Genomic DNA, 15,190 nt, shown 5'->3' with positions numbered 1-15,190 from the left:
CCTTCTTTGTTATCCTTTTTTTAATTCTTTTTTTGGAAGGACATTTCCCTTAAATAAACATGTTTTTTTTTGTATTTGGCTACTACTATTGCTCCGCATGCTATAACGGATGTAGGGGCAATAAATGTTTATGGTAACTAAAAAAAAAAAAAAAAAATACAACGAAACACAAATGTTCAAAATGACAAAAAACAATCAGCAATTTTTTGTTTTTTTTTTCCTCCTAGCAGGCTGCTCTTTACCCAACTCAATGCTACAACTCCCACTACTTTTTGTAGGGCAACAAGGAAAAATAAGACAACAGAAAAACAAGAGAGAAACAGAAACACAAAACTAGCAAATATGTATCATCATAAAACAAAGACTACAAATAAATATTTATGTTGGCTGTTTTTATTCACTTTGTATGTATTTGTTGTTTGTTGTTGTTGGTACTTACCAAAACACGCCTGTAAAGTAGACGAACTTCCTCCAATGGTGGATAACTATCAATTTTCCATGTAAGATTATAGCTGTCCGACGAACGACCCCATTTGGGTGAATAGAACTCAGCTGGGCCAGGGCGTCCAGATAATTCCATATATTTACGTGAACGACCCAATGTGTTGTCCGCAACACAGCTGCAAAATAGATTGAAATAAAGAGTTTAGTTTTTTTCTTCTTCTTTGCGTTGGTGTGTTTGTTTGTGTGTGTGTGTGTGTGTTTTATTAGTAGTTGTATTATTTTTACAACCACTATTACATTTACAAATACGATTATTGTTATTTATGATTATTTTTTTAGTGGGGTATACATTTTAATTGATATTTTAGTAGATTTTTGTAAAAGGGTTTATGTATGGGTTTTTTTACTTTGGGGCCAAAATTGATTAAAGGTTATGTCAATATTCGATTGGTTTTAAACAAATTTTTTCATGGATTAAATTACAAACATGTAATGGCGGCTTTAACTTTGGTTAGTCTGAAAATTTGTTATAACTGAATATTTGAGAAACGTTCACATTTCCAGTCGTCCGACATCTGTTACAATTATTCCAGTGACAGCTCATTACATTGTTTACAAACATACAACAGCATTTTGGTGAGATTTTTCCAGAAAAAAAGTTATTCATGATGGAATTCAAGCGTGATGGGGTGATTTCCTTTTTTATACCCTCCACCATACTATGGAAGGTATATTATTTTTGTCATTCCGTTTGTAACTCCTCGAAATACTCATGTCAGACCCAACAATGTATATATATATATATATATATATATATATATATATATATATATATATATATATATATAATTTTGTCTGTCTGTGTGTCTGTCGGTCTGTCTGTCTGTTGTAATCACGCTATTTTTCGAACAAAATGAGATAGAAGGCTAACATTTTGCACACATGTATATTTTGCCAGTAGGCAGGCTAAGTACGTATATGGGCCATGGAGGTCCAAGTTATCATATAGCCCCCATATAACGGTACCTCCCGATATTCGGTATTTTGATGATTTTAACGACATTATTCACCGGAATTGTTTCAAATTTGGTATTTGAAGTTCTTAATCCTAAGCCAGAAAATGGGGCATGTAGGTCCACGTCTTCCTATAGCCTTCATATGCCGGTACCCCCTACATTCGGTATTTTGATTTTTCTTCAAGATTCGCATTTAAATATTGTAATAACTTATGACAAAATTTGCCTATGCAGGTCCACGTCATCGTATAGGCATTCGGTATTTTTAAGATTTTAACAGAATCTTTAACGGATTTTATTTATTTATTTTTTTTTTTTTTGTTTTGGAAATTGTCAAAATTGTACCATATGGTGGAGGGTATTAAAAGTTCGAACTTACAGCTTTTTTACTTACTTTTTTTTTTGGTTGGAAAACCGCAAGTGGCTACCGTTAGAGCACTCCAGCATTTAAATGTGAAAAAATCTTTTGTGTCTCATACCATCGCTCCTTATCGTAAAGCTGATAGCGTAGCCCTACGTCAAGGAAATGGGACGGAAGAAAACGGCAACAACAGCAGAAATGGTTCGAAAAGTAAAGAAGCGACTTGATAGAGAACCGCGTTGCAGTGGCCAAAAAATGGCTCGTGAGTTGAATATTTCGTAATAATCCATTCGGCAAATATTTGAAAATGAACTCGGGTTAAAGCCATTGAAATTGCAAAAAGTGCAAGAACTTACACCCAAAAAAAAAGAAAGTAGACTCAAAAGAGGTAAAGAGTTGCTTCGCTTGGCCGAAAGTGGTGAACTGCCGAATTTGGTTTTCTCCGGTGAGAAAACATTTGTTGGCCAACAGTTTGTAAACAAACAAAATGATCAGGTAAACCCTAAAGAGGTGAGCTGAAAATGTGCACCTTCGGTTGGCCACCAGAACTCAAGTGCCGGCCACCATGTTCGCCGCCATAACAGCCGATGGTCGCTCTCCGCTCGTATTAATCGACCGTGGCATCAGAATAAATGCGGAATATTATCACGAAAATATTGTGGAGGGTGTATTAAAACCTTGGGCACGCAAACATTTTGGCCGCAGACCTTGTACATTCCAACAGGATTCAGCATCATAGCACTCAGCTCCCGCCAACCAAGAATGGTTACAAAATGAGGTTCTTCGCTTCATTTCCAGTGCACAATGGTCACCAAAATCTCCGGATACCAATACGTTGAACTATTGTGTCTGGAGTATTTTGTAAGGCAAGGTTGGGTCTAAAAAATACCAAAAAGTTGATCACCTTAAGCAAGCGCTTCGCCGGGAATGAGCCAAAATAACGCAGAGCAACATTCGGGTAGAGTGTGACTTTTCAATGGTCGTTTGAAGGCCATAATTCGTGCCAAAAGTGACCAATTCGAACAAATCTAAACTTATTCTAAAATTTGTGCTATTTCCGACATTTTTTGCATTCGTTCAATAAAATTTAAAAAAAAAAATTAAACATTGTGGTGTTTGAGTTTTTGGCAGTTTTTTTTTTTATCTTACCCTGTATAGGACTACGCATTGTCCACGCAGACCTTCCATATACTTGAAATCAGGCAGTATTTTTTTGGTAGATAGTTTACAATACTTGAAATCGGGTGGTATTATTATATGGTTGGTGCAAGAAAACATGGACCGCTTAGGGCCTACATACGCAATTTTTGTCAAAAGCCATTATAATATTAAAATGTGAAACTTGAAAAAAATCGGTGATCAATGTAAGAAAAATCATTAAAAATACCGTATATAGGGAGATACAGTTATATGGGGGCTATACGAAGACATGGACCTGCACAAACAATTTTCTGTCTTAGGTAGCATCCCTTACGAACTTTAAATGTCAAATTTGAAACAAGCCCTGTACTGAATACTTAATATCGGGTGGTATTGTTATATGGGGGCTATACGAAGACGTGGGCCTGCACATACAATTTTCTGTCTTAACTGAAATATTCATTACGAACTTCAAATACCAAATTTGAAACAATTCCGGTGAATAGTGGCGCTAAAATCATCACAATAAAATGTACTTAATGTGTTCTTTTAGATTTTTAAATTGCCTCAGAATTTTACCAAGCTCTTCAATTTTTTTTAAATTCGTTCCAGTGGTAGCTATTTTTACCCTGACTCTGGAAAACTATTTATATTTTTTTTCTTGGAGGGTGGTCCCGGGAAGTTCATCACCCAATGCATAGGTATTGCTTATGAAAATGCCTATCCAACAAGTGGTCATTTGATGGGGTTATTTAAAGCGGTTCGGAAGTTATAGTCAAATTTCGAATTTTAGACCCGGATTTTTTTTATCAACACCCTTACCTTTCCAAAATGATAAAATTTGTGCTAATACATTTTCTGGATCCAGAGATATTCTCTTCTGGGTATGTTCAAGCGGCTAGGCGAACTAAAGTTTTCTAAATTTAACAGTTTTTGTAAGTAGCCGGTATTCGGTGGTCATGTAACCACTAGTTGGATAGGTATGAGTATAAGTTTTCAAACGATGCCTATATTTCCTTTATGGGGTAAGTGGATCCGGGAAATCAGTTCTCCGGTATCAGTAAAAATAACTACCTCTGGACAAAATTTCGAAAAAATCGAAGTTTTTATAAAACTAGAGTTGTTTCAATTGGATACAGCATTGAGTTTTTTAACGCTAGAATCGTATTAGACTAGTGTCGGAAATGACTTCAATATTTCCAAATTGTTTTGCTGTTGTGATTTTCATGGTCAAATATCAAACACAAAATTGTTAAAATATCAACGTCGACTAAAAAATACAATGTCGTCACAATTTTTTACGGCGACGAATATTATCTAAAAACGACTTCTCATCGACTGTTGTATCGACAGTGAAAATAGCAATCATTTGTCGCTATCGACAAAAAACGACAACCCCAATATCATTATCGTCGCTTCGACTTCATTTTGCGACACCGACGACAACTGTAATAGGTCCGAATATTTCATCCGTACTATAGTGGAGGTTATAATAAGGGTCAGCAAAGCAATCCGATGCAGTTCGATTTTTTAAAAAAAAATTATCAAATTCTTATTCTAGCTTCTATTTTCTAAAGCTGAAAATAGAAACAACAGAACAGATTTTTTGCATGTCATAATTCCTGTTATGGTTTTACAATTTTAATTAAAAATTTTTAGTTCACATTTTCCCTAGATTATAACACTTTAGGCCTAACTTCTTTTTTACAGAAATGGGATGTTATTCTGGATACCAATATTTCAAATTGAAAAATTTTCCTTTTTTTTTACAAATATTCCAAAATTTGTCACTATAATCCTGAACCTGAATGTGTCCATATTTCCAGTCACAAATACACACACTTTAAATTGGCTGGATTTAATTGTAGTTCCATTTTGTCAATTCGCACTAATGCTATACAATATTGTCTTATACATACATATGCATACATTGTACTATTTCAAACATTTGAAGGCACATAACCCCACATCCAATGTACACACACACACACTCACATGAAAAAAATGAACAAACTATTTTTTTGTTGTCATTTATATGAGTAGTTAAAGTAATATTACTATTTCACTTTATATTATTCACATAATAGAGTCGAACATAACTAATCCAATATTGTTCCATGTTCGTGTGTGTGTGTTTGCGACTATTTTGAACTTGCTGGTTTTTAGAAAGGTCATATTGTGTTTATTTTTATTGTTTAACGAATATGAAGTTCACAATGATGCTCTGTGTGTGTGTGTCCAAAAAGGGGGATACAATATACTTTTATGACCTTAGTTTAGTTGAGTTCAGTCCGGTTTAGTCTATAGTTACTTTTTTTTCTTCTTTTGTTTTCCATTTATTTGGACAATTCTATGTTTATTTTAGAATTGTTTATTTGCAGTAAATAACACAAAAAGAAAAAAAAATGTTGAAAATTACCGATTTTTGTTCATTTTTGATGTTGAATTATAGATAAGGTAGATATTAAATATTTTTTATTTCATTTGTTCGAGTTAGAGATTTGTGCTGAGAGACAGATAAATGAAAGTTGAATCTAGATAAAATGAAATTGAATGAAATGAATGAATCTATTGGAGGCGGGTTTACTAAATAGCCTAGTTTTGGGGATGGTGTGAATAGTTTTTGGGCGTTTTTAAAAATGTAGATAATAGAGGTCAATCTTTTTAACAAATGAGACAAATAATTCCAATAAAGCTCAAGAGAAGGAATAAATAAATTAAAAAAATCTAGGAGCGGTTGAAATTGTTTTCAAAAAGGCTAAGATTTTCACATCAAGGATTCTCCTCTTTCTTATAAAGATTTTAAATAAATTCTGCAAATTTTATATATTGAAGCGGATATATTGGAAATAAAATCTTTAAAAAATTCTGTTAAAATAAAATTATACCGAATATAGCCGTTGTATTGGTGTTTATACGACGTGGCACGACCTACATGGGCATTGTTTGTCATAAGTCATAACCATATTCTAATTCGAAACTTGAAATAAACGGTGAATTATGTAGCTAAAAGCATCAATATATCGGAGCTGTGCGAAGTCCTGGAACAACATAGACAATTTTCTGTTACTGGCTGTAGCATCCATTACGAACTTCAAATACAACATCTCAAATAATTTCGGTGTGTTTTGTACCTAAATTTCCCAAAATACCGAATATAGGGATATACTGATATATGGGGCCTATACGAAGATCTGGAACATAGACAATTTCTATCAGAGACTATAATTCCTACTACGAACTTCAAATACCAAATTTGAAACAATTCCGGTGAATAATGTCGCTAAGATCATCAAAATAACGAATATCGGGAGGTACCGTTATATGGGGGCTATACAAAGACGTGGACCTGCACAGACAATTTTCTGTCATAAGCTGTAGCATCCATTACGAACTTCAAATACGCGTATCAAACTATTTCGGTAGGTATTGTACCTAAACTCGTCAAAATACCGAATATAGGGAGGTACTGATATATAGGACCTATTCGAAGACCTGGACCGACATAGACAATTTTCTGTCATAGGCTGTAATATTCATTTCAAATTTTAAATACCAAATTTGAAAGAATTCCGGTGAATGACGAGGCTAAAATCATCAAAATACCGAATATCGGGAGGTACCGTTATATGGGGGCTATACAAAGACGTGGACCTGCACAGACAATTTTCTGTCATAGGCTGTAGTATTCATTTCAAACTTCAAATACCAAATTTGAAAAAATTCCGGTAAATAATGTCGCTAAAATCAACAAAGAATCGAATATCCGGAGGGTCAAATTTTTGACTCTCTATGGATCGACCTCTATGTTGACCCATTCAGCTGACCACTTTGGCAAGTAAACACGATCAGTTTGTTTGTTTACAAACTGCTGGACAACGAATTCTTTCTCATCAGAGAAAACCTAATTCGGCAGTTCACCACTTTCGGCCATGCGAAGCAACATCTTGTTTACTTGACAAAGAGGTCAGCTGAAAATGTACACCTTCGGTTGGCCACCAGAACTCAAGCGCCTGTCTTGGTGATGGTGTGGGCCGCCATAACAGCCGATAATAGTCCGCTCGTATTAATCGACCGTGGCATCAGAATAAATGCAGAATATTATCGCGAAAATATTCTGGAGGGCTAATTAAAGCCTTGAGCACTCAAACAAACAAACGCAGACCTTGAACATTCCAACAGGACTCAGCACCATCGCACTTAGCACGCGCCTCCCAAGAATGGTTACAAAATGAGGTTCCTCGCACCATTTCCAGCGCACAATGGCCACCAAAATTTCCGGATACCAAACCGTTGGACTATTGTGTCTGGAATATTTTGGAAAGCAAGGTTGGCACTAAAAATACCAAAGTGTCGATCACCCCCAGCAAGCGCTTTGCCGGGAATGGGCCATAATACCGCAGAGCAACATTCGGGCAGCGTGTGACGGTTTTATTGGCCGTTTGAAAGCCATAATTCGTCTCAATTCAAACAAATCTAAACTTATTCCAAAATTTGATGCCATTTTCGACATTTGTTGCTTTCATTCAATAAAAGTCACAAATTATGGCGTCTGACTTTGTTGCAGTTTTTTTTTTATTTCACCCTGTACCCTCTCTAGCCATATGGCGGGGGTATAAATACGATTATTCGAGTATAGCCTTCGTTCCATTCCTATATCTTGGAAAATTTTCAACTGTTTTAATTTTTTCAAAACTAATCCCTACAATTCTCTAGAAAATTTGAGTTTCTACTTAGCATTTATCGATTTAAACTGAAGCCCCTTAACATGAATTTTCCAACTTTTAATAAAACAAACTTCAGGTAATAGTTCATTGACCAGACGATTAAAAAACATCGATTAAAGTAGTTTGCAACACCACCCTACCCTCTCCCCTACCTCTCAACATTGAAACAAAATCCAAATAAAGTTTATTTAATTTTAGTTACCCAAACATTAGGTCAACTATAATGGCGAATAAAATTGAAATAAATAACAACAAAAACTATAAGTGAGCAGAAAAAAATCGAAAGAAAACAAGTAGACACTCCTAATTTCCTATTAATTTCCCAACAAAACTTATTCGGTGACGAGACATGGTAACTTTGATTGAAAAATAAAAGGTGAATGAATTGATGGTTTTGTCAGATGTTTGTTTCTTTTCTTTATTTTTCTCTGGAATAGCCATGACTGTGACATGTCAATTCCGAGGCAGTGGCAGCTGCTGCTGGAGTAGCGGTGACTATCGAGGGAATATTTTCGTTTGCGATAGACTGGAACGGCCTAAAGCGAAGCAAAACCTAACCCAAGTCAAAAAAAGAGAACAAGTCGAAAAGACAATATTGACAAGAACAAAAACAAGTCAATCGAAAAAAAAAAAAAAAAACTTTTCGAGCCAAGAGGTACACACCAACCAACCGGCCAGCCAACCAGCCATCAATTGCCAACGGCTAATCCCTTTACGAAGAGACATACAAACAAGCAAATATGTATTTTTAGCAAATTGTTGCTGGTGTTGTTGTTGTTTCTGTCTAACTATTTTGCTCATCTTACGGCCATGCGGGCTTTTCTAACTTGGTTTTATTCGAAGAGAAAAAAATAAAGAATTAAATTACCGAAACATGAAAGAAAAGTTGAAGATAAAGTTTTTTGCTTCAATGAAAGTTAAGCGAACAAATTAGGAGGAGAAGTAATTTTGGTTCTGGTTTTGAATTCAAATTCAATGAATGACGAATTTTGTTATATAAAAGGTGATCGAACTGGTCTCCATTACGCAAAAAAACTAGAACTGAATTAATCTAAGCATATCCAAAAATGGTTTTAATAGCTTTCTATATTCCCGTATATTTCACATTTTGCAAAAGTATTTCCAGACATTCCAGACCATTAAAACTAAAATTGAAATATGCCTTAGCATGAACTCTACCAGAAAATCCTTAAAAAGTTCTGTTCAAATTTTAAAAATACCGAATATAGCCGCTATGTTGGGGCCTATACGACGTGGACCTACATAGGCATTGTTTGTCATAAGCCATTACCATATTCAAATTCCAAACTTGAAATAAACGGTGAACAATGTAGCTAAAATCATCAAAATATCGTATATAGGGAGGTATCGTTATATCGGAGCTGTGCGAAGACCTGGACCTGCATAGACAATTTTCTGTCACAGACTGTAGCATCCATTACGAACTTCAAATACCACAGCTTAAAAAATTTCGGTGGGTATTGTGCCTAAAATCGTCAAATACCGAATATAGGGAGGTACTAATATATGGGGCCTATACGAAGACCTGGACCTGCATAGACAATTTTCTGGCATAGGCTGTAGTTCCCATAACAAACTCTAAATAGGTAATTTGAAACAATTCAGTTAAATAATGACGCTAAACTCGTCAAAATACCGAATATTGGGAGGTACCGTTATATGGGGGCTATACGAAGACGCGGACCTGCACAGAAAATTTTCTGTCTTAGGGTGTAGAATCCATTTCGAACTTCAAGTACAAAATTTGAAAGAATTCCGGTGAATAATGTCGCTAAAAGCATAAAAATACTGAATATCGGGAGGTACCGTTATATGGGGGCTATACGAAGGCGTAGACCTACATAGTTCATTTTCTGTCTTAAGATGTAGTATCTCTTACGAACTTTAAATATGAAATTTGAAACAATTCCGGTGAAAAATGTCGCTAAAATCATCAAAATAACGAATATCGAGAGGTACTGTTATATGGGGGCTATATGAAAACGTGGACCTACATAGCCCATTTACGAACTTAACCTGCCTACTGGAAAAATAAATATGTGTTTAAAATTTTAGCCTTCCATCTCAATTCATTCGAAGGATAGCGTGATTACAACAGACAGACAGACAGACGGACATCGCTAAATCAACTTAGAATTTTACGCTGATCAAGTTAATATAGCCTCCATAGTATGGTGGAGGGTACAAAAAGCCATAAATTTGAGCGTTTTAGTATAGAGAGATGAAGAGAGGTAGTGTACCGAAGAACAGCTTCTTGGTCCGAATCATAGATGGACATTATTTTACGACCAATCTTCTAGCTGTATCAATTGATAGGACTAATTTATTCCCCATCAGAAAATCGATTTTATACCCTATGCTGACTAATTGATGGGCGCTACGACATATAGGAGGAAAGTGACTGTTTCCTAGACCTCCTCGGCGTACGTCCCGGTATTGTGGCCAGAGCACAAATTTGATCGTATTCACTCGGGAGAGAATTTTGCTCGCAAGCTGTACTGTTTTGTGTAGGAGAGCTATCGAGTCATTCCTGTTTGGAAAATTAGGGTGGAAGTTGAATCGAATTGATGTCTCTGTTGGTATCTGATATTAAGATATGGAAATGAGATAAAAAAAAATAAAATAAAAAAATGATAAAATTGTAAGAACGGTACTAAGTGGTACTAAGTTTGGTATTAGGCGAAAGGATAGGGCTAGAATCCTCAAATTTGATATTGAAGTCTCTTTGGTGCCTAGAAATAAGATATGGATATGATTTTGCGAACGGGTACTATAAATGTACGAAAGGTACCGAATAGAAAACAAAAAAAAAAAAAAAAATGATACAGAAGTCACTGTTATAAAAATATGTACAATAATTATTCAAAATGTACAAAGTGGTAATAAATTGGGTATTAGGTGTAGGGATAGAGTTGGAATCCGAAAATTTGATATGGATGTCACTCTTTGTGTCTGCATTTTATATATGAAAGTGGTTTTGGAAATATGTACTATAATTATACAAAAAGTACTAACAGAGGAAAAAGCTCGGTTTTCTGTCAAACATATGATCCAAACTGTTCAATCTTTCAATTACATGAAAATTTACAGAAGTCGGACACACTTAGAAACAAATTGTAATCAGGTGGCAGCACAACCTTACCATACCATAGTACCAAAGTCGTAGCCTTCAGCAGAGTTGTGTCAATCTATTTCATGCCTTAGTACAGCAGTTCCTAAACGTATGCGCGATTTCATATTTTTCGTATCACTCATACGCAGAGTCGTCATACAAACGACTCGATTCCACGGAACTAGATAAGGAACTAATTCATTCAATCGAACTTGATTGACACAAGTCTACCCTTTAGATAGCATATGGACTTTTAATTTGGACTTTTTATACCCTCCACCATACTAAGGAGGGTATATTAACTTTGTCATCCGGTTGGTAACTCCTCTAAGTCGAATTAGCGATGTCCGTCTGTCTGTGTGTTGTAATCACGCTATCTTTCGATCGAATTGAGAAAGAAGCTAACATTTTGGACACATGTTTATTTTTCCAGTAGGCAGGTTAAGCTTGTAAATAGGCCATGCAGGTCTACGTTCTCATATAGCCCCCATATAACGGTACTTCCCGATATTCGGTATTTTGATGATTTTAGCGACATTATTCACCGGAATTGTTTCAAATTTGGTATTTGAAGTTCGCAATGGATACTACAGCCTAAGACAGAAACTTATCTGTGCACGTCCACGTCTTAGTATAGCCCCCATATGACGGTACCTCGGTATTTTGATGATTTTAGCGACATTATTAACCAGAAGTGTTTCAAATTTGGTATTTGAAGTTCGAAATGGATACTAAAGCCTGTGACAAAAATTTGTCTATGCAGGTCTACGTCTTCGTATAGCCCCCATATAACGGTACCTCCCGATATTCCGTATTTTGATGAATTTAGCATCATTATTGACCGGAATTGTTTCAAATTACGTATTTAGAGTTCGTAATGGGAACTACAGTCTGTGACAGAAAATTGTCTATGCAGGTCCAGGTCTTCGTATATGCCCCATATATCAGTACCACCATATATTCGGTATTTTGACTATTTTAGGTACAATACAAACCGAAATTGTTTGAGATGTTGTATTTGAAGTTTGTAATGGATGCTATAGCCTGTGACAGAAAATTGTCTATGCTGGTCCAGGTCTTCGCACAGCTTCGATATAAGGGTACCTCCCTATATACGATATTTTATTATATTAACTACATCATTCACCGTTTATTTTAAGCTTCGAATTTGAATATTGTAATGGCTTATGACAAGCAATGCCTATAGAGGTCCACGTCGCATAGACCCCAATATAACGGCTACATTCGGAGTTTTTAAATTTTAACAGAATTTTTTTAAGGATTTTATTTTTTGAAAATTTCTAAATTGTGGATGGTATTCAAATTTCGGCCCGGCCGAACTTACTGCATTTTAACTTGCTTCCCTTCTTTTCAATTTGAAGAAAAAAATATATTTTATTTTCGGGAATTTTATTCAATATAAGATATCATTGAATACCAATAAATGATGTACGTTATGTTGTTACGAAGTGATTCTCAAGATTGTTTTTAAAACGAATTTCATTTTATTTCTTACCAAAGTTAAAAATAATCTCGATTCATTGAAAAACTGTAATCTCAAATCCCTCTCCAATTTTTTTCAACGACATTAAACCCCCCCGTAAAAATAATCTCGGCAAATAAGGATAAGATATTCCTAGAAATTTAATCACCTGCCTTATTGCATGTACCTCATTTATCATCGTTCGACGGAATCGTCGGTGATGGGCTCTTAATACAGGTGAATTCATATGCTAACATACGTATGATAACACGAGTATGTATGTGTGTATGTGTATTTTGTCATTCAGCAAACAAAACATTAACAGACACAGAAAAAACGACCTACACAGATAACATTTGGCTACTTCCGTAAATTTAATATGTTTTCGACAGATTGACATTGATGTAACTGTATAACAGGGATTTCATGCTGGGAAGCAACAAAAAAAAAAAAACGGAGATGGGATAAACAACAGCAACAACAAAAATCACAAAAAAAAACCAACAAAATGACTGACTAACTGACAGCACACACACTCGGAGAAATGAAAAGAAAAGAAACAATCCCAAATCTTCAATTTCAAAAGCACACACGATTGTGGTGAACCTGAAAGGCTAGGTAAAAATAGCAACTGTAAGTTTTTCTTTTGTTTTTGTATAATTTTCTCAGGAAAAAGAAAATCTGGCAAACAAAAAGAGGGACTAAACAACTTGACAACGAAACCAAATTAAACGAACGATAACCCTAAAACAAAAATGAACAGATCAAAAAAAAAAGGAATAAAATAAAGTTATTCTTGTGTGACTTAAAACGGCATGTGGACAAGGGTGACAAGTCCAAAGAAATGCTGGTTAGGTTTTTTTTTTTTTGTTGAGGAAACCCAAAAGCGAAGAAGAACTCTTAGGAGGAAAAGTATTAGACATGTTATGGTTGCTGGAAATCACCGAACTATTGACAGAAGGTTACTTCATTACATATTAAAAGGATATGTGTATTATTTTTTGGAAAAAGGATAAGGGCGTTGCTTCTTTTGATTCTAATCTCATTTTATGGAGAAGTTTTTAAGGAAGTTAACTCTATGATCAGTATATGTATGGGATTTCTTTCCGTAGTTTAAATTTTCTCTTTTTTCCGCAATCCTAAATAAATGTTAGAGAAAATGCGAAAAAAAAAACGAAAACTTTTGTCACTTACCTGTAGTTGCCAAAATCTTCTTGTTGAATGTGCCGTATGGTTAAGGTGTGACGATTTCCTCTCGATGACATAATGCGCCTATCAGTTGACTGTATCAAAAATGAATTTTGATACCATGAAACCTGAAAGTAAGTTAAGGATACACTTGTGGGTTATAAAAAATATTGTGATAATCGATAGGTGCATATTATTGAATATATGAACACATAGAAGTAAGCAGAATGATAGATATTGAACCAAAAGTGATTTATTGTAAAATCAAACAAGTAAAAAAAGCTGTAAGTTCGGCCGGGCCGAACTTTGAATACCTCCACCAATTGGTACAAATTTGGCAATTCAAAAAAAAAAAAAAAAATCCATTAAAAATTCTGTTAAAATCTTAAAAACACCGAATGTAGTCGTATATTAGGGTCCATACGATGACATGGACCTGCATAAGCAACTTTGTCACAAGCTATTACAATATTCAAATTTGAAACTTAAAAAAAAAAATCTGTTTATAATGTAGCTAAAATCATCAAAATATAGGGAGGTACCATGGGTGTTATAAAACGTGGACCTACAATGGACCGGTAAATAATATCGCTAAAATCATCAAAATACAGAATATCGGGAGGTACCGTTATATGGGGGCTATACGTAGACATGGACCTACATTGCCCATTTTCTGTCTCAAGCCGAAGTATCTATTACGAACTTCAAATACTAAATTTGAAACAATTCCAGTAAATAATTTCGCTAAAATCATCAAAGTACAGAACATCGGGAGGTACCGTTATATGGGGGCTATGCGAAGACGTAGTATATAACGAACTTCAAATACCAAATTTGAAACAATTCCGGTAAATAATGAACAATATATATGAGAACTATAGCTATATCAGAACAGATTCTCACCAAATGTGATATACTTGTTTCTAGACTCAATTTCGTCGCAAATGCCAAATTCCATCCTATTGGAGCTAATAATACACATGTGGTGCACAATAAAAGGCAAATCGGACGAAGATATATATAAATTTTGGCCGATTATCTCCAACGTCAATAGGGTTCATCCTTGGGACAAAGCAATTATTTGTACAAAATTTCATCTGGATCGGGAAATAAATACGACCTGTACTTTGTATAAAAAAAAACATGGACAGACGGGCTGACGGAAGGACATGCATAAATCGACTCAGAATGTGATTCTATGCAGATCATCAAAAGGAATTATGGTTCTATATCGTTTCCTTTTGCCAAATGCTCAAAGAAATAATACCCTGACCAACTAATGGTGCAGGGTATAAAAAACAAAAAAAAAAAAAAAACGTTAAGTTCGGCCGGGCCTAACTTGTATTACCCTACACCTTAGGGTAAAGGAAACATTAGAACCCATTATAACCCACAAACACCAGTTTCTAGACATATTCGTGAGAAAATGTGGCAAAAATCATCAAAATACGGAATATCGGGAGGTACCGTTAAACGTGGACCTATACATACGATTTTTGCCACCGGAACTATAACCCATTATGACAACAAATACCAAATCTTTGAAAAAAATATGTGACAAAAACCATCAAAATACGGAATATCGGAACGTGACGTTATATGGTTGATATACCAAAACGTGGACCTACACATGCTAGGAGCTAGAACCCATTACGACCAACAAATACCAATTTTTAGACAAAAAAAAAAAAAATAATC

At 35.0% G+C, this 15,190-nt stretch overlaps 1 protein-coding gene across 1 annotated transcript in view; it reads right to left on the bottom strand.

The window, feature by feature from the left end:
• LOC101899910 (protein sax-3) overlaps nucleotides 1–15,190 on the bottom strand; it is a 441,441-nt gene that overhangs the window by 16,295 nt on the left and 409,956 nt on the right. Inside the window, exons 8-9 of the mRNA XM_059132110.1 lie at nucleotides 13,499–13,620; nucleotides 440–620 (exon numbers count right to left, since the gene is read on the bottom strand). Of these exons, the coding sequence (XP_058988093.1) occupies nucleotides 440–620; nucleotides 13,499–13,620 (303 nt within the window). The remainder of the gene's footprint in view (nucleotides 1–439; nucleotides 621–13,498; nucleotides 13,621–15,190) is intronic.

This window comes from Musca domestica, unplaced genomic scaffold, assembly GCF_030504385.1.
Source record: "Musca domestica strain aabys unplaced genomic scaffold, Musca_domestica.polishedcontigs.V.1.1 1, whole genome shotgun sequence".
Taxonomy (NCBI): Eukaryota; Metazoa; Arthropoda; class Insecta; order Diptera; family Muscidae; genus Musca; species Musca domestica.
The sequence above is the reverse complement of the archived record's forward strand: the minus strand, read 5'-3'. Positions and strand labels throughout refer to the sequence as shown.